Genomic DNA, 24,875 nt, shown 5'->3' with positions numbered 1-24,875 from the left:
GGGCAGAGCTTAAGGCTATTCACATGGGTACAGCAGGGAATATGCATCTGTGTTGTCTTCCACACTTTCCTGCTTTCTTAGCTCAGCAGACTTACATTTGGGTCGTCTTCACTCAAGAAGTCCTCGGCATACATCATTCCTTTTATTTGTTTAACATTCTTTGAACAACCCAGAAAATAATGTAAATGTGCACTCTCTAGACTTACTCTTACGTGTTATTGCCCGACCACCTACTGGGCTGGTCTAGAAGAGGCATTTGCCCTTATTGACTGACTGACTGACACCTAATGTTGAAACACGCATGCGCGAGTAGGAACTATTAGTTCACAGAGAGAACTTAAGGTGGCGCTACTACATGGTCTGTTGTTAGTTCAGCCATATTTCACATTCCAGTTCTTGAACTAAATTTGGAACCATGCAGTGGTGACCAGAGGACCTCATTTCCCTGGACAAATACTCTTTATGGGACTTAAAAATGTGTCCGGGAGGGTTTTCTAAATCACCAAAAATGTCCAGAGTTTTGTCTGCAGGCTTTCCCCTGTCTCATTTTTTGTCATGAGCCCTAAATCCTTCATTAAAGTGTTCACTTTGATGACGTTGTTGAAAGGTAAGCAGAAGGTGCGAGGGTTGAAGTGCTCAAGGGGTCAGAGAGTTGAGAGCTGAATTGGGACACACTCGCACCACTTCAGCGCTGTAGGTCCACCATCCACCGCGGTGAGCAGCTCAGTGTTTTACTGGAGCCTTGAACAGAATTGTGTTGAACCTTGTTGAGGTATAATTTATCATAGTCTCTTCTTTACATTTGGAGAATGTTTCTGTGACCCAGCCTTTTGTTTTCTACTATATATTTAACAAACAGAAAGTCGTCTTGTCTGTCCCTGCTTTTATTGTGTTTCTGATTTTATTTCTTTCCTTTTTAGGCCATTCAGATGCTTTGCTGCTTAGCTCTGATATCTCTGCTATCTTTCATTTCTTTCCTTTTTTATTTTTTTCTGTGATAGAGTATCTGAGCTTTTAAATATAAGTCAGCAGCACTACGAAGCCAAAACTGGATATTTTCTGCTTTAAAGTAGTGCAATTGCTCTAGGAACCAGGACTGTTCCCACAACCAGGACAGTTTCATCAGGCTACAGTAGAAGAAACTTGTGAAATGCCTCATCATTTTGTTCAACACACGTGCTGTCAGAATTGTTACAGACTTCTACAGAGAATGTCAGCTTTGGAAAGGGAGGTGATTTACCGAATGTACTATCAGAGTTTAAGGACTGGCATTTCGGAGCTGTGCGAGGAGTAACAGTGAGTTGGAGTACAGGCAGCAGACAGCGGGCTGGGGGCTTAACAGAGCAGCGGACCAGAGGATCGTGTGGATGGCAACACTGCCGTGAGTACAGAGATGGGCAATGGGTGCAGATTGAAGCTAGACCCAAACGCCATGCTTTGTATACCTCTGTAGTGTTGTCTTTTACTCCTGGTACCACAGCTGGTCCAGGAAATTCAGCTGCTAAATCTTACACTGCTGCTGAGAGATCACAGCACAGAACCGGACCAGAATATCAGTCTTATTCACTTCAGCTGAAAAATAGATTTGAACCACTCCATGCCCTTCGTGAGAATTACAAACACAGTAAACAGAACACAGAAAGTGCCAGAAGTGTCAGCCGGTCACAAAACTCTAACAAACCTACAGCAGACACCCCGATCTTTGGAGATGACACTGTTAATGGGGAACAAACCCAAAACTCATAGTGCAATGTGAGCCAAACATCACAGTCCCTGAACTTAACACAAAGCTTCCAGCTGTACTGGCTGAGTACATGGCTGTGAAGCGGATTATTGTACACGTTGGAAAGAATGACACTGTGAAGCAGGAGTCTGAAGTTTTAAAAAGAGACTTTAATGACCTCTAACACACTCAGTTTCATATAAACTCATTATACAGGGTGGGCCATATATATGAATAGACCTTAATGAAATGGGAATGGTTGGTGATATTTTAAACTCCTGTTTGTGGCACATTAGTATATGGGAGGGGGGAAACTTTTCAAGATGGGTGGTGACCATGGTGGCCATTTTGGATACAACTTTTGTTTTTTCAATAGGAAGAGGGTCATATGACACATTGGGAATTTCACAAGAAAAACAATGGTGTGCTTGGTTTTAATGTAACTTTATTCTTTCATGAGTTATTTACAAGTTTTTGACCACTTATAAAATGTGTTCAAAATGCTGCCCATTGTGTTGGATTGTCAATGCATCCCTCTTCTTCCACTCTTCACACACTGATAACAACACCTCAGGAGAAATGCTAGCACAGGTTTCCAGTATCCTCAAAGTATCCAGTATCCAGTAACCTCAAAGAAAGAGGCAAGCTCCTCGACCCCCGGAAAGGCAGCTTCGCTCACGGCCCCATCGCCAACAGGAGCTCCACACAGCTTCGTCAGATGATAAGGGCGAGGAAAAGTGATGTTTTTTGGGCCCTGGCTGCTGCAGTGATTATGTCAGCAGTAACATGTTTTCAAAACAAGCTTGGTCCCTTGGTACCTGTAATCTCTCCCATGCCAGTACTTATCAGAGAGAGAAAGAACAGGGAGTTCAGGTCAGATTCTGTGAATGTAGCCAATCTACAGCATATCAAATGTGAGACAGAGTTTCTGTGGCAAAGTGCACAAGTTACTAACTTAGCTCTTTAAATATCAGATCTCTCACAAACAAATCACACTTAGTTAATGACTTTATTGCAGCACATGGGCTTGATTTTATACTCTTAACTGAGACTTGGTGAAATGAATGTAGTGCTGCAACTGTCGTAATGCAGTCGGCTCCTCCAGATTTTCATTTTTTAGATGCATCTCATGCCAGTAGAGAAGGTGGAGGTCTAGCTGCTCTGTTCCATGGTTCTTTTCAGTGCAAGCAGTTATCATTTGGTGACTTCACAACATTTGAGAATCTCTGTGTAGTTCTGAAAGGGACACCACAGATATTACTAGTAACTGTCTACAGGCCTCCGAAGTACAGGGCTAATTTTATTAATGAATTTACAGAGATGCTGTCTTTTATTTTTACTGACTTTGACCATTTTGTTATTGCTGGTGACTTTAACATACATATCGACAATCCCAAGGACTGTTTTGCCAAGGAACTACACGCCATATTGGACTCTTTTGGTCTTTCACAGCATGTTACAGGGAGCACACATTGTCATGGTCACACACTAGATGTTATTATCTCAAAGAGTCTCAACATATCAGTGACTGTGAAGGACGTCGCGCTGTCAGATCACTACTGTGTGTTCTTTGATATGTGGGCCTCACCAGTCATCAGGGACAGAAGAGTTTGTGTCAAGAAAAGGATTATAAAGGACTGCACAGCTACACCTTTCATGAGTAAAATGTGCACTACACCATGTGAACAATCCAACTCTGTTGATGATCTGCTGGATAGTTTAAATTCAAAAATTGTCAAGTGTTATGGATGAGATTGAGCCAGTTAAAGCGAAGGCTGTCTTGCAAACAGAAAGCACCATGGAGAAATGCTTCTGTTGTTCAAATCCAAAAGAGGGCGTGTCGCAAGGCAGAACGCAGATGGCGTAAAATGAGTCTTCATATTCTCAAAGAAATCTAAAGATAAGCTACGTGAATACAACACGATAATATGCAAAACACGACAATCCTATTTCTCTAGCATCATCAGCATCTACTGAGAGATGTAATGAGTTTGCATTCTTTTTTAACACTAAAATCCAAAATATCAGACAATCGATTAGTACATCTATATCCAACGAGTCTGTACCATCTACATCACCTCATAAAGACTCCTTAGTTAAAATGTCAGAGTTCAGTACTGTAAACAGTGAAATTTTAATTGACACACACTGTGGAAAGGATGTTAAAATGGAAGTGTGGAGGGTACGGCTGAAGAAGTGTGGGTTCACTCAGCAAGGAGCAGGCAGGACTCAAAATAACTCTTTCCGTGAGAATTTATTCAAACGTAGCACACGTGATGACGTCACAATAAGAGAGGTACCCATAAAGAAAAGAAAAGAAAAGAAAAGAAAAACAGCGAGTTAGAACTAAACAGACTTAGTTTGTCCGTACTGCAGTTCCTTCTACCTTCACCTGGCTACCGCAGCCAAATCGCCCTCCTTTTAGGAACTTAGCCCCACCCCTCTCTTAATTGGACTAACCCAACACTGGCAATGGGGTAACAAAGTTACTTACAGGAAGATATTTATTCCCTACAATATAATCAATAACTGATATCCCCAGCACATCTTATTCCAGCTTCACTGGTAAGTATTTATCTATGTACATAATTTGTTAGTATTTTTACTTATTTGCTTTTTCCCTTTCACAGGTTCCCAAATCCAGCTCTTCCCTCCCCCTCTCTATACCTCACCGTGGGCCCTTCGGCTAGCACAAAGAGAGACAGGAAATTCGCTGCCATTCCCCTAGGAACAGGACCTGAAACACAAGGTAAGTAATAATACCGGCATACATTCCTTAATGTATATTCCAGTCTTGGTGATGGGGCCAATTCACTGACCTCATCACACACTTAGTCATCTCAAACCGTCCACTTGCAGTCTTGACACACTACCAAATTTTTAAAGAGTGTGTTTCACACTATAGCACCAGACATACTCCACATTGTAAACACTTCACTCATGTCAGGGGTTTTTCCGAGCTCACTAAAAACTACAGTTGTAAAGCCTCTTCTAAAAAAGATATATTTAGAATCATCTCAGATAAGTAACTACAGACCAAGTTCTAATTTACCGTTCATTGGCAAAATCATTGAGAAAATAGTTTTCAGGCAAATCACTAGTTTCTTGTCCATAAACAGTAGCCTAGACAAATTCCAGTCCGGTTTTCTGTCTAATCACAGCACTGAGACTGCTCTAATCAAGGTAATTAATGACATCCGCTTAAATACAGAGGCTGGAAAGGTATCTCTTCTATTACTTCTTGACCTTAGTGCTGCCTTTGACCTTAAGAATTCTTACCTGAAATCTTACATGCCAGAACATGCCAGTGACCTGTGGTGTCTCCCAGGGCTCTATTCTTGGTCCACTTTTATTTAATTTATACATGCTTCCTCTTGGCCAGATTCTACAGGACTGTGGGCTGTCCTATCACAGCTATGCAGATGATACTCAGATTTACATGGCCCTATCCCCAGATGACACTGGTCCAGTTGACTCATTAAGCAAGTGCCTTGAACACATCACAAACTGGATGTGACACAACTTTCTGCAGCTGAATAAAGATAAAACAGATTATACTATTTGGGAACTATTTGGGAGAGACAAAGATTGGCTGCATATGGACTCGAGAGCCCTCAAATCTAAAGAATTGTCTCCCAATCTTGGTGTATTAATGGACTCAGATCTCAGTTTTAGTCTCATGTTAAAGCAGTTACTAGATCAGCATTTTACCATCTTAAGAACATCAGTAAGATCAAAGATTTTCTGACTAAACCAGACCTGAGAAACTTATCCATGCCTTTATTTCTAGCAGTGATTACTGTAATGGTCTCTAAACTGGACTTCCAAAAAAGACCATTAAACAGCTTCAGCTGATTCAAAATGCAGCTGCCAGAGTTCTCACTAGGAGCATAAGAAGAGATCACATCACCCCCATCCTCAAATCCTTACACTGGATACCGGTCTGTTACAGATTAGACTTAAGGTGTTATTACTGGTCTATAAATGTCTTAATGGGGTAAGACCAGCGTATTTATCAGATCTGCCACAGAGATAAGCCGAGCAGAGCTCTCAGATCTTTAGGAACTAGTCAGTTAGTCCTGCCTCAGGTCAAAACTAAACACGGAGAGAGAGCGTTTAGCTCCAGCGCCGTTCTTAAATGGAACCAGCTGAGTAAGAATATTAGAAGAGCCCAGACTTTAGACACTTTTAAATCAAAACTTAAAACATTCCTGTTTGAGCAGCTACAGCTCAGTTTAAATTATTCTGCACTTTTATTCAGTAATGGTACTTTAGCTCTTTTCTTTTATTGCAGCATTTTAAATTGTTTTAATCATTTTTATCGTTTTCATTTACTTTTTTTATGTATTTTCTTTTATTGCAATATTTTAATTGATTTTAATGATTTTATGATTTTTAATTTAACTGTTTTTTCTGTAAAGCACTTTGAATCACTTTTGTATGAAAGGTGCTCTATAAATAAACTTGCCTTGCCTATAAGTAGATATAAGGAAGAGCCTGTTCAATTCTAAGGGATAAATATTATGGAAACAGTCACATCTAAGTAATTGCCACTTTTTGGTAAATAAATCCACCCAAATATTTAAAAATAAATGACTATTGGGCCCTTTACATTGTTTTAAATATTCATGCAAACAAAGCAAAACATTTTTTTTTCTTGGGTTTGAAACTGTATTAAAGTAAATGAAGATGCTAGACATGTTCCCTGTGTGTTTGTTAACCTATAAGCAAGAACATACAAGTAAAGCAAGTTTTTTCCCCTGCCATTTATTACAAGTACAGTGTAATTAATTTTCACCTTGCCCAAAAAGAAAAGCACATTCAAGTAAATTAGTAACAAAAACAAATAATTGCACAAATAAAAGGAAATATCACATAAGTTGTTCAAGTATTAATGCTTAACTGAATTATAGTAAAATGTAAATTAGTTTACATTGTACACGTAGCTCTGATTGACAAACAGCTTCACCTACACTCAGCTGTCAGGTAAACGTGGTGTGAATAATGTAATTTAAAAGCATGGCTTAAATATCAAGTACAAAATCCCTCTTTTCATATGTTAATTGATTCTTTAAGTTATTAAAGAAATTAAGTATTTATAAATGAATAAAATCAACATTCTTTTACAGCGTTAAACTGTTTTAAAACTAATTGCACATTAACAGGAATATTCTCCATAGCTCTGGCTATTAGCACAAGGACAGACACATTCATCTGAGGCTTTGCATAGAAAAGTCAACAGAGCTTTTACAGCAATTAGCAAGCTTCTCCCCAACAGTGCCTTTTACTCACTTTACTGGCGTCATGTTCCACTGACCAGGATGTGGTTTCTCCTACACCATCAAAATACAAGCACACTGTAAACATGCTTTCATTGATCAAACTATGTAAACATCTAAATAGTCATAAGTCAAGTGCAATTGTTAATAAAAACATGTTCAGCCCACAGAGATGATCATCTCTCCTTTCAGGTTGGATGCACATTCAATTAACCAAGTACAAATGATGTAATATCATTTCAGTTATCACATAATGGTTGTAAAAACAGTGAATAGTTTTGATTGAAGAAAGAAAAATAAGACATTGCAGGAAACCTAAACAATGAATGATGAAATTAAAAAAAGTACATAATAAAATACTGCGATGTGTATTTTAAAAAAAGTAGATTCCATGATATAAATTTAAGATGGCACACACAAATATACACCTATTTTACAGCAAGATTAGTTTCAGGGAAAAGGTGATCAGAACAGAAGCCATTGTTCTCACTGCAGTGCAAATATGACTTTTTACATTTGATCTGTAGACCACACGTGTGGTGCAAAATTAGACCAGACTGTGACTATGACAACTAGCCATACTGGTTGTCATAGCAACACAATGTACACTGTGTGCAGGAAGACATGAAGCAGTGTGACCTGAATGATGAAAACAACACAAAGTGTGATGTGCCTGGTCATACCGAGTCACGTTCAGAGATCTGATTAAAAAACACCAACAAATGTGGGTTGAATCCAGATTAAAACAAAGTCAGATTTCATGTGGCTTTTTGGCTTTTCAGGCAGCAGACAATCTGTCCTTTCTAAATTTCATACATCATTAAAATCAGATTTGAGCTGCCTGTTTGAACAAGTTCTTAGAGATGTTTATATATACAGTGCCTTGCGAAAGTATTCGGCCCCTTGAACTTTTCAACCTTTGGCCACATTTCAGGCTTCAAACATAAAGATATAAAATTTAAATTTTTTGTGAAGAATCAACAACAAGTTGGACACAATTGTGAGGTGGAATGAAATTTGTTGGATGTGTCAAACATTTTTTAAAACACATAAAAAACTGAAAAGTGGGGCATGCGATATTATTCGGCCCCTTTATTTTCAGAGCAGCAAACTCACTCCAGAAGTTCAGTGAGGATCTCTGAATGATCCAATGTTGTCCCAAATGACTGATGATAATAAATAGAATCCACCTGTGTGTAATCAAGTCTCCGTATAAATGCACCTGCTCTGTGATAGTCTCAGGGTTCTGTTCAAAGCGCAGAGAGCATCATGAAGACCAAGGAACACACCAGGCAGGTCTGAGATACTGGTGTGGAGAAGTTTAAAGCCGGATTTGGATACAAAAATATTTCCCAAGCTTTAAACATCCCAAGGAGCACTGTGCAAGCAATCATATTGAAATAGAAGGAGTATCAGACCACTGCGAATCTACCAAGAGCCGGCCATCCCTCTAAACTTTCATCTCCAACAAGGAGAAGACTGATCAGAGATGCAGCCAAGAGGTCCATGATCACTCTGGATGAACTGCAGAGATCTACAGCTGAGGTGGGAGAGTCTGTCCATAGGACAACAATAAGTCATACACTGCACAAATCTGGCCTTTATGGAAGAGTGGCAAGACGAAAGCCATTTCTCAAAGATATCCATAAAAAGTCTTGTTTAAAGTTTGCCACAAGCCACTGTGAGACACACCAAACGTGTGGAAGAAGGTGCTCTGGTCAGATGAAACCGAAATCAAACTGTTTGGCCACAATGCAAAACGATATGTTTGGCGTAAAAGCAACACAGCTCATCACCCTGAACACACCACCCCCACTGTCAGACATGGTGGTGGCAGCATCATGATTTGGGCCTGCTTTTCGTCAGCAAGGACAGGGAAGATGGGAAGATGGATGGGGCCAAATACAGGACAATTCTGGAAGAAAACCTGTTTGAGTCTGTAAGAGACCTGAGACTGGGACGGAGATTTATCTTTCAACAAGACAATGATCCAAAACATAAAGCCAAATCTACAATGGAATGGTTCACAAATAAACGTATCCAGGTGTTGAAATGGCCAAGTCAAAGTCCAGACCTGAATCAAATAACAATATAATATTGCACGCCCCACTTTTCAGTTTTTTATTTGTTGACACATCAAATAAATTTCATTCCACTTCACGATTGTGTCCCACTTGTTGTTGATTCTTCACAAAAAATTAAAATTTTATATCTTTGTTTGAAGCCTGAAATGTGACAAAAGGTTGAAAAGTTCAAGGGGCTGAATACTTTCGCAAGGCACTGTATATTTATTTAAAAAAAAAAAAGCGCATTGGAATTGAGGCTGATGATAAGATCATAACGAAAAACGCCTTGTGTCGTATGACCCACACTGGTAAAAAGTTAGTACATGGCATATGCCTGAGTGAGGTTAGAGAGGTAGAGGCGAGATACCGTTACTGTTAAGGTTCATGTTTTAGTGCTTGAGTTTCTTATTAAGACCCATCATTTTGAAGGTCACTGCAGCAATCTTTTCATACACTACAAACATGAGGGCCGCTGTCAGGACTGTCTGTAGAAGCTTGGCCTCCAGACCTTTGTACAAGCCTCTTAGTCCATTTCTCCTGGAAAACAGATAAGAGCAAGGTCAAGATTATTAATCCTGAAAGATAGTACCTAAACATTTTTCTGATGTGTATCTATCAGAGATGGGGGCTCGAATTTGAGACTCATGAACAATCTCTGTGTAATGTAATTTATTATTATTATAATAGTTTTTTAATGTATATCTTTATTGTTTGTTTAGTGACTTGCATTTAGTTCCCTCCCTGTCATATCAGCACTGACTACAGCAGCGACAAGTTCACCCGCTGTAGCTGAGCTATTATCATTAAATTTGGTTATTAAATATACTTCTTTATTAATAATGATTGTTTAAATTTTGCTGGATTTTTATTTATAGTAGTACATCTACTATAAGCCTATAGGCTGCTATTTATTTGTAATTATCTGATTAATTCAGCAGACTTCTGTTTATTTTTACTGTGCTGTTTGCAGCAAAGCAAAACCCACCGAATTAAAGGTACTCTACTTTTATTCTTGCTTGGTTTTTATTAAAAAATAAAAAACCTATTTAACAATAAAATAATGTCCACATTAAGTGGCGTAGCCCAAACTAGTCCAAGCCCCTTTCAGCCAAGTGCTAATTCCCCACCTGAGGGTTCACGCGCGAAGCAAATCAAACTCAGAGTCAAAGCAAGACAACTGCAGCTTTCTTTTCTTTCCACCAGACGTGCTGCACCAAACTCTTCCCGTAAAGTGGGATTAAAAATTGGTCCCACACAGACCTGTTCTTACAAGTTTTAGATTTTCTTCGAGCACTAAAGAATGATAAGATGCCTGAGCTAGGTAATGGTACTCTGGCCAGGTAATGATTTATAAATTATGCTACAAACAAAAAAATAATAGTTCAAATATTGCAAAATAGAGTTGTTAACGTTTTTTGTTGGTTTCTACACATTGCACTGAAATGTACTTTTAAAAGTGATAATAGAGCTCAGCAGTTTTGATACTGTAGTGTGTGCTAAAATTACAGTACTGTACATGATTTAAAATAATAAGCAATACCAATGCAGTGATGTGGGCCGGAACAGAGGGCATTCATGCTTTTCAACCATAAGGCTATGTTCACACAGCAGGTAAAACTGGCCCAAATCCGATCTGTTGCGTCATATACGACAGAGATGTGTTGTTTGTGTGGCTGTGTGAACAGTACAGTTTCAAATCAGGTTTGGGCCACTTTCATATGTGGTACTGAGATCCGATCTATATCTGATCTGTGGCAATGTGACACTTAGAATTTGGAATTCACGTCACTACGGCCACTGATAATGATTTCCGAACAATGGTCCAAAGTATTTTTCGTTATAATTTGGGATGTTTAGGACATGGAAATGGCCAAGTAAAAGCAAAAATGTGAAACTCTTTAATCCAGGTTCTCTCATTTATGAGACATTTGTATAAATGGTTCTTGATAAAACATTTTTTAGTAGTTCTATATCAGTTTTATATTATTTTTAGTATGTAGCTGTATAAATGTGGATCAGGGAGATATTAAACTCATTATGTCAGCACTCGTCTGCTTCTCTTTGGAGACCTCTCGTTAGAGACCCAGGAAATTTGCACTTGGAGTGAAAGAAAGATCCGTTCACGTCTTAATATTCTCTACAGTCTTTAAATAATACTCTGTTTTTAACATAAAGCTCAAATGGAATAAAGAAAATGGAGGATTTGTGATGCGCAGGTCCGGTCCCATTACTTCATTTCAAAAATGAAAGTGCTTTGTATGAAACAGATGGACATTTCCTTCTGGTCATCACCTGAAGCATAGTCCTTGGCGCATGTGGGTCAGTTTAGGAACGTGATCTGTTCAGACTGATGCCAGATATAGGTGACATTATATAGACAGTGTGAACAGCTGAACAATAACATCAGATTTGGGCCACTTTTACCTGTTGTGTGAATGTAGCCTTAAGAAACTTGAGACTCGACTTGGACTCTTGATGAGAGACTTGAGAATCGTAAACATCTCTGGTATCTATACCCCCTCAGTCAGAGCAGTTAGTGTAGTCAGACTTTGCAGGATTTGTGTATGAACCTGGCGTTAAATTGATGTACTTACTTGATCCTGTCTTTTAGTAAATCCAGCACATTACGCAAGCTGCCCATCAGACCTCCTTTTTCTTGTGATTTGTATTGGCCAAACTGCAGAAAACAGAGAAGACAACACATGAGCAAAAATCTGTGAGAATTCATAATAAATGTTAAGATGCAAATTTAATCTAAACTGATGAGACATGTTACCCTCAGAATAGCCTGGACGGTCTGCAATGGATAAGTGGCAGACGTTGCAATAGCTTTGGCAACGGCACCAATGAGGAAGATCTCAACTGATGAAACCTGTGATCCAACAAAAACAAACCACATTTCAGCTGAGCATATTAACAGTTCAGAGTAACCCTCCCCGGAGTCCTTCACCAGACACAAATCCAAACATATGGTTGGTGTGCATGGATTCAACAACATGTTCTCCACTATTCACCCTGGTGTAGTGCAGTGCTACAGCTAAATGCAAACATTAGAAAGTTGGTGTTGGTTGAGGAGTGCTGTATTGTATAAAAGCAATAAGCCTTGAGACAGTGTTACTGAGCCCTCATCACAAGTCTGTTTTTATTCATTTATTTAACTATTATTTTTCTTTATCCGCTTAAGGAATACAACCACTAAAGAATAATGAGCTCACCTTTCTCCCTCCTCTCCCTGCCTTCCTCTTCATGGCTTCATAGAACATGAACTGCACAGCTGGATTAAACACCAGCACCAGGGATGGCAGGGTACCATTCCACAGAGTCCCTACACCTTCGTTAGCTATGATCTGGGAGAAAGCGTCTGGGAAAGGGGAAGAGAATTGAAATATCCTCAGTCCATGCTGAATTGGTTTTGTTATATTGTTAGTTAGTAGAGTTGCAACAATACACAAGTTTCACAATACAATACATACTGCTGTTTTTGCTCCATGATAAGATAAATTTTCGATACAACATGGAGACAGGACATGATTTGAATTTCCCTTTTATGTTTTGATGTGCCCTTCATGGATTGTGGCCTCGTTGTGATGGAAGGGCTTGTGTGGCCTCATGACCTTCAGGGCTATGTCGTCGGGAACTGTTAGCTCACAGTAGGGTCTCCCATGGCAAACAGGTCGGGAGTGAAGATCCAGACAACACAATCCACGAAGCATCCTTATGAATATCACAGTTAGAAGTAGGTGTACCCTGCCCGGGAGAGGGTTTCCGGGACCTACCCCTGGAGCCAGGCCAGGGGGTAGTTTCCAACAGCGAGTGCCTGGTGGCCGGGCAGCCCACGTAACTTGGCTGAGCTCAGCCCGAAAAGGCAGCATGGGAGAGTCATGTGGGCTCACCACCCGCAAGATCCAGAGTAGGGGTGCGGTGCAATGCCCATCTGGCACAGAGCGGGGGCAAAGAGCCCCTGGTTGCATGGAGCTTGTCAGCAGAAACTGGTTTTTGGTATGTGGAAAGTAACCTCGCTGGGGGAAAAAGAGCCAGAGCTGGTGCATGAGGTTGAGAGATACCAGCTAGATATACTTGGGCTCACCTCTACACACAGTGTGGGCTCTGGAACCAAACTCCTCGATAGGGGTTGGTCTCTCTCCTACTCAGTAGTTGCACAGGGTGAGAGGCGCCGGGGGGTGTGGGGATACTCACAAGTCCCCGGCTGGTGGCTGTACAGTTGGACTTTGTCCCCAGCAAACAAGAATGTCGCCTCAAAGTGGCTTCAGCTTGCAGAGATGAAAACTTTGACTGTGAACCGTATTCGGCTTACTTGGAGGCAGTGAGTGGAGTTCTACAGAGGATTCTAAGCACTGACTCTTGTTTTCCTCGAGGACTTCAGTGCTCACGTTGGCAATGACTGGGAAACCTGGAGAGCAGTGATTGGGTGGAACAGCCTGCAAGATCTGAACCTGAGCGGTGTGATGTTATTGGACATCTGTGCTAGCCATAGTTTGTCCATAACGAACACCATGTTCGAACATAAGGTGTCTCATAAGTGTACTTGGTACCAGAGCACTCTGGGCCAAAAGTCAATGATCAATTTTGTGGTCATGTCTTCTGATCTGAGGTCATATGTTATGGACACTCGGGTAAAGAGAGAGGCTGAGCTGTCAACTGATCATCATCTGCTGGTGAGTTGGATCCGATGGCAGGGAAAGCTGCCGGACAGACCTGATAAGCCCAAACGTATAGTGAGTGTGTGCTGGGAAAAGTTGGCAGAGGACTCTGTCCGGATGGATTGCAATTGTCCTGAGGTAGGGGGAGTAGAGTCTGAATGCACACTGTTCTGACACCTCTCTACAATATTGCATGGACCTCAGGAACAGTGCCTTAGATTGGCAAACAGAGTTGGTGGTTAAAAAAAAGGGGAGAAAGTGTGCCAATTACCATGGCATCACACTTCTCAGCCCTCCTGGGAAAGTCTATGCCAAGGTGCCGCAAAGGAGAATCCGTCCGATAGTCGTACCTAGGATTTTGGTGGAACAATGATTTCGTCCATAGGACCAACTCTTTACATTTCACAGATGATTGAGGGGGCGTAAGAATTTGCTGTTTCACTCTACACATGCTTTGTGGATTTGGAGAAGGCATATGACCGTGTTCCTCAAGAGATTCTGTGAGAGGTGCCGTATGGTCCTTGTACTCTCATAGTTTGAGTTGTGTTCCTATCCTGTGCAGTAAGTCAGGCTTGTTCAATGTGGGTGTTGGACTCCGTCAGGGCTGTGCCTTGTCTCCACTCCTGTTCCTGATGTTCATGGACAGGGTGGCGAGGCGTAGCCTGTGACTGGAAGGCTTCTGTCGAAGGGCTCGAGAGGTGGTATCTCTGCTGCTTGCAGACGATGTTGTTCTTCTGGCTTCTTCGCATGGAGATCTCCAGCGTTCACTTGAGCAGTTTGCAGCTGAGTGTGAAGTGGCCGGTATGCGGATCAGCACCTCCAAGTCTGAGGCCATGGTTATCTCCCGGAAACAGATGGTATGCTCCCTTCAGGTAGGGGGTGAGAACCTACCCCAAGTGAAGGAGTTCAAGTATCTCGGGTTCTTGTTCACGAGTGATGGGAAGTGGGATCGTGAGGTTGACCATAACTTAGGTGCAGCATCTGCAGTAATGAGGTCATTGTACCAGTCCGTCATGGTGAAGAGCCATAAAACAAAGCTCCCAATTTACCAGTCAGTCTACGTAGCCACTCTCACCTATGGTCATGAGCTCTGGGTAATGACTGAAAGAACGAGATCGCGGATACAAGCGGCGGGAATGAGCTTTCTCCTATTACACACCGTGCCAATAGATGTCGCATGAAACTAAAGCAGGCCTCAGAACTATGTCTTGCTATGCAGAAGGCTGCAACTCATTGACAAATGGCTCAGAATGGTTTTTAAAATAAAATCTTAATGTATTCGATTCAAAGCTTGTATTTTATCAAAAACCCCGTATTGATAAAAATGAATGTTACTCTGTGTATTGTGACACCCCTACTATATAGCGACCTAATGTCATAGCCTACAGTACTCGCTACGGTACCACAGCTAAACATCATCTAATGGGAGCAGATAGGGGTCAGTTGAGGTTTGTCTAAAGGAAAACAGACTGCAATGGTTTGCGTTTTTTTGGATGACGTACATATTTCCACTGACAGTCTATACCTCAGAGGAGTAGTGATTATAAAAGGTGTTCTTCGGTGCTCTTCGAACTGACCAAAAATTCCCTTGTAATGGGTCTGGTGAAGTTCCTCATTCCGGAACTTGGCTCCCTGCAACTTTAGCCGAGTGTTCACCACCCACATTGGTGTAGTCAGGAGCACATTCACAGCACCTACAGCAGATATTAGAACAAAACTAATTAGAGAAAGTTTCTATTCCTTCAGAAGATAAACACATTTTGTTTTACGTATCTGGGTGAAGCTGTGTCTCAATAAGTTGTCCTGTTTTTTCTTTATGCAAGCAACTTTTCTGGAACGTTCTACATTTTGTTCAGTGAATTCATATAAAAAGGTATAAACTCCCTAATACCACCATTAATTTCAGAGGGAATGTTGAATAAGCAGGTGGCAAACCTCTGGCCATACAGTGTACTCTGAAATATATGAATTATACATATCATTTTTATGCTCTTTCCCACCTGAAATAAAGCCCATGACTAGATCTTTGCCAGGCCTGGACTGACGCTTGTCTTTGACCATCACTCTCTTCAGGAAGTTGAAAGTGTAGAAGTAGACAAAGTTAGAACAGCAGAGGCTAGAAATGACGGGAAACCAGCCACGGTACAGAGACATTCTGCAAGATCAAAGAGGAAACAAACTAAGTTTTGCAAAAATTAATATTCTGAAGAGGAAACAGGTAAAAGCACAAAGTCTTCAAAAAACAAGCCATTCTCTTCTACTCAAAGAGCTGTATTTTCACTAATACTGATAGATCCCTGAAGCTCAGTGTTATCTGATTTAAATTACTTACATCCCCTCCTCCTTCGCTATCTCAGCCAAGATGACTGGGGTGGATTTAGACTTCCGGTTCTCATCCACTGAACACAGCAGCAGAGTTCATTTAGTCGTTCTGGTACCAAACAGTACATTCAGCAATAATCGAGATTAACTTGTACACTCCCCAGGAGCATAAACACTGTAGTAAAACTGCTAATCAGTAATAAAAAAAAAAAAACCAAGGTCAGTACTCACCCTGAAGCCTGATTCTGGCCGTGTCCAAAGGGAAGAACACTGTCATTGCTGTCACACTGCCCTGAGAACAACAAAGAGACTTAGAACCAGGACCTAATGAACTGTTTTGGTCAGGATTAACTAGGTTAGGTATGCGATATACCGTTATAGTTCAACTCTTTCTTCATTTAAAAAGCACTGATGTATGTCAGTCAGGTTGTTTCCTCTCCCACACCCCGGTCATTGATTAAACCCTTAAAACTCCTCTCTGTTTATCAAAATGGTGTTTAGAAGTTCATTCATTCATTCATTATCTGTAACTCCTATCCAGTTCAGGGTCGCGGTGGGTTCAGAGTCTACCTGGAATCATTGGGTGCAAGGCAGGAAGGGGCCCCCAGTCCTTCACAGGGCAACAAAGATACACACACTCACACCTACAGACACTTTTGAGTCGCCAATCCACCAACCAATGTGTGTTTTTGGACTGTGGGAGAAAACCCACGCAGACACAGGGAGAACACACCACACTCCTCACAGACAGTCACCCGGAGGAAACCCACGCGGACACAGGGAGAACACACCACACTCCTCACAGACAGTCACCCAGAGGAAACCCACGCGGACACAGGGAGAACACACCACACTCCTCACAGACAGTCACCCGGAGGAAACCCACGCGGACACAGGGAGAACATACCACACTCCTCACAGACAGTCACCCGGAGGAAACCCACGCGGACACAGGGAGAACACACCACACTCCTCACAGACAGTCACCCGGAGGAAACCCACGCAGACACAGGGAGAACACACCACACTCCTCACAGACAGTCACCTGGAGGAAACCCACGCGGACACAGGGAGAACACACCACACTCCTCACAGACAGTCACCCGGAGGAAACCCACGCGGACACAGGGAGAACACACCACACTCCTCACAGTCACCCGGAGGAAACCCACGCGGACACAGGGAGAACACACCACACTCCTCACAGACAGTCACCCGGAGCGGGAATCGAACCCACAACCTCCAGGCCCCTGGAGCTGTGTGACTGCGACACCACCGTGCCGCCCTCTGTTTAGAAGTTATTTCCAAAAAAAAAAAAATTCTAATGCCTTGATAGTGGATTAGTTGTAACTATAAGACTTAGCCTTCATTAAGTATGCACAGATCTCTGAGAATGCAAATAGTCCGTCTCTGCACTCCTCCAGCCCTCACGTGCAGTTTTAAAGCCCCACCTACTAGTTGACCGGGTTGGTTCCTTGGGTTTATGACGTGAGAATCCCTGCCTGTCTGAAACACTGCAGTTTTAAAGTGGAATGTTCGGTTTAGTCTCTGACTGATTGTTTTTCCTCTTAATACGTTTTAGCACTGATTCTCACCGGAAAATCGTGTTTAAAGTGTCTCATACTTTTACACATAATGTTAACGTAGTCCAGTCGTGATTTCAGAAGTCGTTCTTTACTTTTACAGCCGACAGTTGCTGTGTTTCTGGTTAAAGGAAGGGTGAAAGTGCAGTAACCTGTCTCTCACCATAGCTCCAGCCACAGCATGAACCAGAGTCTCATAGGACAGAAGAGCCTCGGCTGCTCCGCCGTTTACAGACATTTCTCCGCCTCGGGTTTTGTTTTGTTTTTTATCTGTTATCTTCACTCTCCCCTCTTCGGTTCTCTATTCTACTCTGTTTCTTTCCTAGTCTGTGCCCTTCTTTTCTAATTTCCTCTTCTCTTTAACAGTATCTTCTCTCTTTTCTTCGTTTCTTTACTCGTGTTTCTTCTCCTCTTCTCTACAGCGGACAGTTGGTTACCGAGTCCCCGAGGAGAAGCCCCTAAACTCCGGCTGAGGTTCCTGACCGCTCTCCCGGCTCACAGAACAACTCTGACCACTCCGTGTCTGTGTGCTTCCGTGTGCTTTGAAAGTCAGTGTTAAGGTCTGTATACCGCCACCTGCTGCTCGGATGTATCTATGGACACTGTAAGAATGTGAAGTTCACTTGAGAGACAGTAGGTGGCACTAATTTCACGTTTCCTATCTGCAGTCGCTCCAGTTAGGATGGTATCTGGCCACAATTTGGTGGACGCCTGCTCATTCAGATTCTTCTGGTATCATCGAACCGGGCACTGGGTTTCTGCTTCTCTACCGAGCCATTGGACATGGTTCTGGCCTACCCTGTGTGAGATGGAATTTTCCCACTCCTGACCCAGGTTCTAAAGCCACTGTACGGCCAGCTACTGTGAGGAAAGCCAAGCTCATGCATAAAGCCCTTCTAGTGGTTTTATGGAGGATTCAGGATTGAGGGAAGACAATGAGTTATTTATGATATGCTGATGACATTGTTTTATATTTCATGTGACCAGAATATTTTCAGGAGCTGCTGGTGGGGTCGATGGAGAGGTCTGCAAGGATTTAACGGCACATCTGCACATTTAGAGGAGGTAAACCCAGCTTCTTAGCAAGAATACAAATCACTCATGTATGTCAGTACAGTTTCATAGCAGAATGTTCTGGGTTTATGAAAAATACCTCTAACAAATTTGATTAAATATTTGTATTAATGACAAATTATTTCAAAATCCATCCATCCATTATCTGTAACCTCTTATCCAATTCAGGGTCACGGTGGGTCCAGCGCCGACCTGGAATCATTGGGCGCAAGGCGGGAATACACCCTGGAGGGGGCGCCAGTCCTTCACAGGGCAACACACACATTCACTCACACACTCACACCTATGATCACTTTGGAGTCGCCAATCCACCTACCAACGTGTGTTTTTTGGACTGTGGGAGGAAACCGGAGCACCCGGAGGAAACCCACGCCGACACGGGGAGAACACACCAACTTCTCACAGACAGTCACCTGGAGCAGTAATCGAACCCACAACCTCCAGGCCCCTGGGGCTGTGTGACTGTGACACCACCTGCTGCGCCACCTTATTTCAAGATCAGTTTGAAGAAACTTTATGGTATTATCAACAAGAAAAACCTACTGTCTTCCAAAGGTTACATAGTGCAGTTTCTGCTGTGCTGAACCCTATTCTCCCTATTACAAGTCGGTGAAGCATCACATGATTTATAAGCTGTAAAATGACTACCTAGTTTCCCTTTAAGGGGTTGTTTTGTGAATTTAAAATGATTAACAGTGAGAAATGAAGAGCAAAAACGTGCCATTGTAGAAAACTAAGTTCTTTAGCTTTAAGTTCTGTCTATTTACTGTTACGTATTTCTGCTCCGTGGACTTTGCTTTGTTTTATGGCTCTGAATGAGCAGTGATGACACCCAGTTGGTCACTCACATTCTCTCCTTTTTCCTGGGCGTGTGGAGAGAGAAGAGAGCTGGTGGGAAGATGTGTTTCTGAAGCTGACTGCACCACTACAGCTGATTGTTTTGTTGAAAGCTTAGTGTTCCTCTGTCACAGTCATGTCTAGGTATCATAAAGCAGCTATTGATGGCTATCTGGATTTGTTAAAAGAGGCCACTACGAAAGACCTCAACACCCCAGATGAGGATGGCATGACACCTACTCTGTGGGCAGCTTACCACGGACGACTCGAGGCTCTTCAGCTCATCTGTAGCAGAGGGTGAGCTTTGTTTTCTGTGGGGTCCTCAAATGTACAGCATACTTTATTGTGGAGAAATATGAAAACTTAAAAAGATGGACCTATGTTGTATCTCTTTTGTACAGTTTATTTAGTTAATTATTGATAGACCACTACCCTTGTTCAAAAAGCAGCGTAGATTGAAACTCCAGCATGGATGGGTGCGGTTAAATGCTAAAGGCAAGGCAAGTGAATATATATGTAAATGTAATAAACAAATTAAAATGGGAACTGTGTAATTTAATTTCCATTTGTGTGCTGCATGGTATACTCTAAAACCTCACATCTTGCATGGGCCATTTATATATTACATAAGTGTTGTTTAAAACTATCCAATGCAAAATATATCATTGGATGTAGGTCTAGTACGTTTCTGTAGATGGAAGCTAGGCTTAATATAATAGTATTTATTTACAGCATTTTTAATTTTGTAACGTGAGGAAGAGAATCACAGCTGGCTTCTACTACTACTATTTTTCATTATTGCACATGTCTTACTACTTCAATAAGAGCTATAATTATGCCTTTTATAAGAATGTTACAGCTGAGCTGAGAATGTGGGTAAGGTTTCCAGTTGAAAATATCATAATACACTTGTCTGAGTCTTTTATAATCATTCTCTTTTCTTTCTTGATTTTCTCACGTGTGATGCCAGGCATTTAACGAGGCCAGTGAATTATGTAAACACGAAACAATACGGCTCTTCATGCTTCTGTGGCTTGTCAACTACCGCTGCTTCCACTCAAGCCAAATACGATACTGACTAGGTCTTATGTCCCCAAAACTGCAAAATTACTTTGAATGGAAGTAAATAGTATTTTTTTCTGGGTCATTTAAGAATACCATTGTTGGTCTGTTGCTCTTGAATTTTTCTTATCTGTGAAGAAGAAACTGACCCAAAAACTCACAACAACATGCTTTTTTCCAAAATCACATAATAGTAAACTAATGTAGAGGCTTCTAATTGTGGCTATTGTAAAATATTGAACACAGTATTTAGTGCAGTGCCAGCTGAGGTTTTGTTGTGACATTGATTTTTTTTTTGCATAAATTTAGACATTTATTTGTCTTTTAGATTGTGTAATGTAATCTTACACAATGTTAATCTCCATTATAAATAAGGAAGGTCTTGCTTCCCTTTTGGAAATTAAATTATTTGGTCAGTGCTCTGTTCTGAGATCTTGCGTTATTACTAAAAGAGCCATTGGCAAGTTTCTGTAAAATCTCACTGATGACTGAGGAAATGTCTTTTTTTATCATCACTGAGCTGTTGTTCAGGAGAAATGAAAGATGCATCACACCGAGATAAGCTGTGCCAATCAGAGGTTTTATATGCCTGGTTGGACCATGCGCAGACCTTCGCTCTTAAAGGATTACATATTAACTGGCTGCTAGTCATTATATTATATGAGCTATAATAAAGCAGATAGTAAAGATCTCCAACTTCTCCAGTAATGGAAAAATATTTCATTGTTTCAGTAACAAAAATTCAAATATTACAAAGAGTTTTTCAAAACCTCAGTGAAACAATTACTGTAAATGTAATTTCTTTTATAGACAGGACAAAGATCTCTACATAAACGTATGAGGAATACAGAAAAGTATTAAAACATTTGTGAGCAATGTATAATTCTACAGGGTGGGCCATTTATATGGATACACCTTAATAAAATGGGAATGCTTGGTGATATTAACTTCCTGTTTGTGGCACGTTAGTATATGGGAGGGGGGAATCTTTTCAAGATGGGTGGTGACCATGGTGGCCATTTTGAAGTCGGCCATTTTGGATCCAACTTGTGTTTTTTTTTAAATGGGAAGTGGGTCATGTGACACATCAAACTTATTGGGAATTTCACAAGAAAAACAGTGGTTTTAATGTAACTTTATTCTTTCATGAGTTTTTTTACAAGTTTCTGACCACTTATAAAATGTGTTCAAAGTGCTGCCCATTGTGTTGGATTGTCAATGCAACCCTCTTCTCCCACTCTTCACACACTGATAGCAACACAGCTGGAGAAATGCTAGCACAGGCTTCCAGTATCTGTAGTTTCAGGTGCTGCATATCTCGTATCTTCACAGCATAGACAACTGCCCTCAGATGACCCCAAAGATAAAAGTCTAAGGGGGTCAGATCGGGAGACCTTGGCCCACGACGACCAATCCACTTTCCAGGAAACTGTTTATCTAGGAATGCTCGGACCTGAAACCCATAATGTGGTGGTGCACCATCTTGCTGGAAAAACTCAGGGAACGTGCCAGCTTCAGTGCATAAAGAGGAAAACACATCATCATGTAGTAATTTCACATATCCAGTGGCCTTGAGGTTTCCATTCATGGAGAATGGCCCCACTATCTTTGTACCCCATATACCACACCATACCATCAAGATGATTAGTATAAAATATACGTATTATAATGCTATGCTCACTATCAGCTTCTTTAAATCATCTAAACCCAAACTCAAACATACTTTTGGATACAATATCAGCCACAGAACAGAATAAGAAGGTTGCACCTGCTTTTATTGTGCCTTTTCTTTGATGGAACTCATAATCAATATAGTAATGTGGATAGGCTGTGTGCAGTATATCGAAATTGTGTGTGAGTGACTGGGTGAATGTGTGATGCCCTGTGATAGACTGGTTCCACACCCAGAGTGTGTTCCTCTTTTTCACCAAGTCACTCATTCCAGGAAGTGTCCAGAGACATAGTTACCCTCATCATGATGAAGTGGGTACAAAAGATGCATTAATTACATTTTCATTGATGGATTTTACAGAGACCTTTTCCTGAATTACCTAAATATTTTAATTGGCCAAATGGGGCACTAAACCCTACTGAATGGAGTGTACAAAAAAAGGAATAGAAAACACTAGAAAAATAATATAATTCTCAAAGGTGAAAACAAGGTTGTGTGTCTGTGTCTTGAAATTTGTGCAGTATTTCAAGTGTTAATGGAGCATGTTACTCCAATGAGTCCTGAATTTCTTGCCTGAACGTAATCTATCATTTCTTTTTTTTTTAACAGTGGGGATCCTAACAGAAGTGACATCTGGGGGAACACGCCCTTACACCATGCAGCCTCCAATGGACACATGCATATCCTCAGCTTCCTGGTTAACTTTGGAGCCAATCTCTTCGCTTTGGACAATGACTTCCACACTCCCATGGACGTAGCTGCCTCCAGGGACCACATGAACTGTGTTCGCTTTCTAGATAGTGCTGCCTCCCAGCAGACGAGTCAGAATGCCAGAAAAGTGGCTCGCCTGAAGGAGCAGGCTATCAAAGGTGCTGAGCGCAGGGTCAAGCTTTGTGAGAAGGTCAAGAAGAGGCACCAGAGCAAGATGGACAAGCTGTATCGTGGACAAAGTGTCTCTGAAGCTAGTGTCAGCTCTCTCTCCAGCGCAGGCACCATGAGCAGCCTCAATGAGCAGATGTTAAGCTCAGATAAAATGGGCTCTATCAAGACCACAATTAAAGGAACACTCCAGCGCAAGTTTGGGAAGAAGGACAAGGGAACCGTGCCCAAGCAAGCGGACAGTAACGTCATCTTTGTGAAGCAGGAAAACGGAAACCCAGAGAAGCCCGGCTTTGTGGATGTCTTCAATGAGGAAGAGGAGCTTGAGGAGGATGAAGATGGAATGAGAGATTTTAAAGATGAAGGAGATGAAGAGGGTGCTGGTCAGACAAAGGAGTCCATTTTCAAAAGACCTGGCTTTGGGAACATGGTTTTCCGAAAGAATTTCTCCATGGAAATGGGTGTTGAGCCAGATGAATTCCCAAGTGGAGACACGGAGGACCTGGGCTTCTTGATTCGCAAGGAGGTGTTTGAGGCAGAAGAGGACACACAGGATTACTACTCAGATGAAGATTCACTGCCTTGGAGACAGGAGGAGATTGGACTGGATGAAGATGAAGAAACTTCACCCCTGGATGCCTTCCTCAATTCTGTAAAACTGCTGGACATTGCCCCTGTGTTTGTCCGAGAGAAGTTAGACCTGGAAGCCCTCATGCTCTGCTCAGACGATGATCTCAAAAGCATCCGGATCCAGCTTGGGCCTCGCAAGAAGATTCTAGGAGCAGCAGCTAGAAGGAAAGCAGTCCTGGAGCAGCCTGGTGTCTTGAAGGACACTTTTCTGTGATTCCAAATATGTCTATGAACATTTCCAGAGTCATTTAACATATTTCACAGCAAATTCATCTCCCATCTGTGTGATTAAAAGATTTAATGGCTTTACGAATTAAAATACCAGTAAATAAAAAAGAAAATACATACATATATATATTTGAAAACACAAAATAAGACTTTTGCTTGTAACAGTTACATTAAAACCAAGCACACCATTGTTTTTCTTGTGAAATTCCCAATAAGTTGACCTCTTCCCATTGACCCTCTTCCCATTGAAAAAAAAAAAGTCGGATCCAAAATGGCCGACTTGAAAATGGCCGCCATTGGCACCACCCATCTTGAAAATTTTCCCCCTTCCCATAGTTAATTTCACCAACCATTCCCATTTTATTAAGGTGTATCTGTATAAATGGCCCACCCTGTATGTATATATATATATATATTTTCCTCTATAAATTTACTTTCAAATAAAGGTAACATACATACATTTTACATGCATTTTTTCTCCTTTATCAATTTTTCTCAGGAGCTGTAAAGATGATTTCAGTTTGTTTATGACGTTTGCTCACAAGTTATAATTTCTATTATTTAATCCCATCAGTCACAACAGTGACCGTAAAAAATGTTTTTATTTTATGTTGTAGCTCTAAATATGTTCCCAAAAAATATATCAATGTGTTTCCAACAAACATATAAATAAAAAAAAAGTGTCTCAGTGAAATATGTGCAATGTCCCAAGTTTAAAGTAAACTGTCACATGACCAGAACTCTTTATGTCCTTGTTGCGCCACTAGATGAAGACGGCTGCATCAAAGCTCTCAAAGAAAAGGTTAATTAAGTATGTTAACGTAAAGAGGGGACAACTGTTTTTGAGTAAATTTTCATT

The 24,875-nt window shown here is 41.3% G+C and overlaps 2 protein-coding genes across 6 annotated transcripts; one reads left to right on the top strand and one right to left on the bottom strand.

Moving 5' to 3' along the window:
* The first annotated feature begins 4,040 nt into the window (after positions 1-4,040).
* On the top strand, positions 4,041-24,401 carry anks4b (ankyrin repeat and sterile alpha motif domain containing 4B). Of its 4 annotated transcripts, XM_066642473.1 has the most exons (6): positions 4,041-4,472; positions 18,057-18,194; positions 18,303-18,468; positions 18,622-18,699; positions 18,877-19,842; positions 22,889-24,401. In XM_066642473.1, the coding sequence occupies exons 5-6, from the start codon at positions 19,682-19,684 to the stop codon at positions 24,000-24,002; spliced, it is 1,275 nt and encodes a 424-aa protein (XP_066498570.1). In that variant the 5' UTR covers positions 4,041-4,472; positions 18,057-18,194; positions 18,303-18,468; positions 18,622-18,699; positions 18,877-19,681; the 3' UTR covers positions 24,003-24,401. The 4 variants fall into 4 exon arrangements, with proteins under 4 accessions (XP_066498570.1, XP_066498572.1, XP_066498571.1 ...); XM_066642475.1 differs by having other exon boundaries at positions 18,303-18,699; positions 19,680-19,842; XM_066642474.1 differs by having other exon boundaries at positions 18,303-18,699; positions 19,586-19,842.
* slc25a17l (solute carrier family 25 member 17-like) lies at positions 6,487-18,175 on the bottom strand. 2 transcript variants are annotated; one of them, XM_066642477.1, is made up of 10 exons: positions 17,798-18,175; positions 16,283-16,343; positions 16,062-16,128; positions 15,730-15,884; positions 15,307-15,423; positions 12,284-12,429; positions 11,845-11,940; positions 11,663-11,745; positions 9,436-9,605; positions 6,487-7,056 (listed from the first exon to the last, which is right to left on the bottom strand). In XM_066642477.1, exons 1-9 carry the CDS (start codon positions 17,870-17,872, stop codon positions 9,458-9,460), a joined length of 948 nt encoding a protein of 315 aa, XP_066498574.1. In that variant the 5' UTR covers positions 17,873-18,175; the 3' UTR covers positions 6,487-7,056; positions 9,436-9,457. The 2 variants fall into 2 exon arrangements, with proteins under 2 accessions (XP_066498574.1, XP_066498573.1); XM_066642476.1 differs by lacking the exon at positions 6,487-7,056 and having other exon boundaries at positions 9,300-9,605.
* Positions 24,402-24,875: the final 474 nt, after the last annotated feature.

The sequence above is a fragment of the Hoplias malabaricus genome, chromosome 13 (assembly GCF_029633855.1).
Source record: "Hoplias malabaricus isolate fHopMal1 chromosome 13, fHopMal1.hap1, whole genome shotgun sequence".
Lineage (NCBI taxonomy): Eukaryota > Metazoa > Chordata > Actinopteri > Characiformes > Erythrinidae > Hoplias > Hoplias malabaricus.
This window is presented reverse-complemented; position numbering and strand designations above follow the sequence as displayed.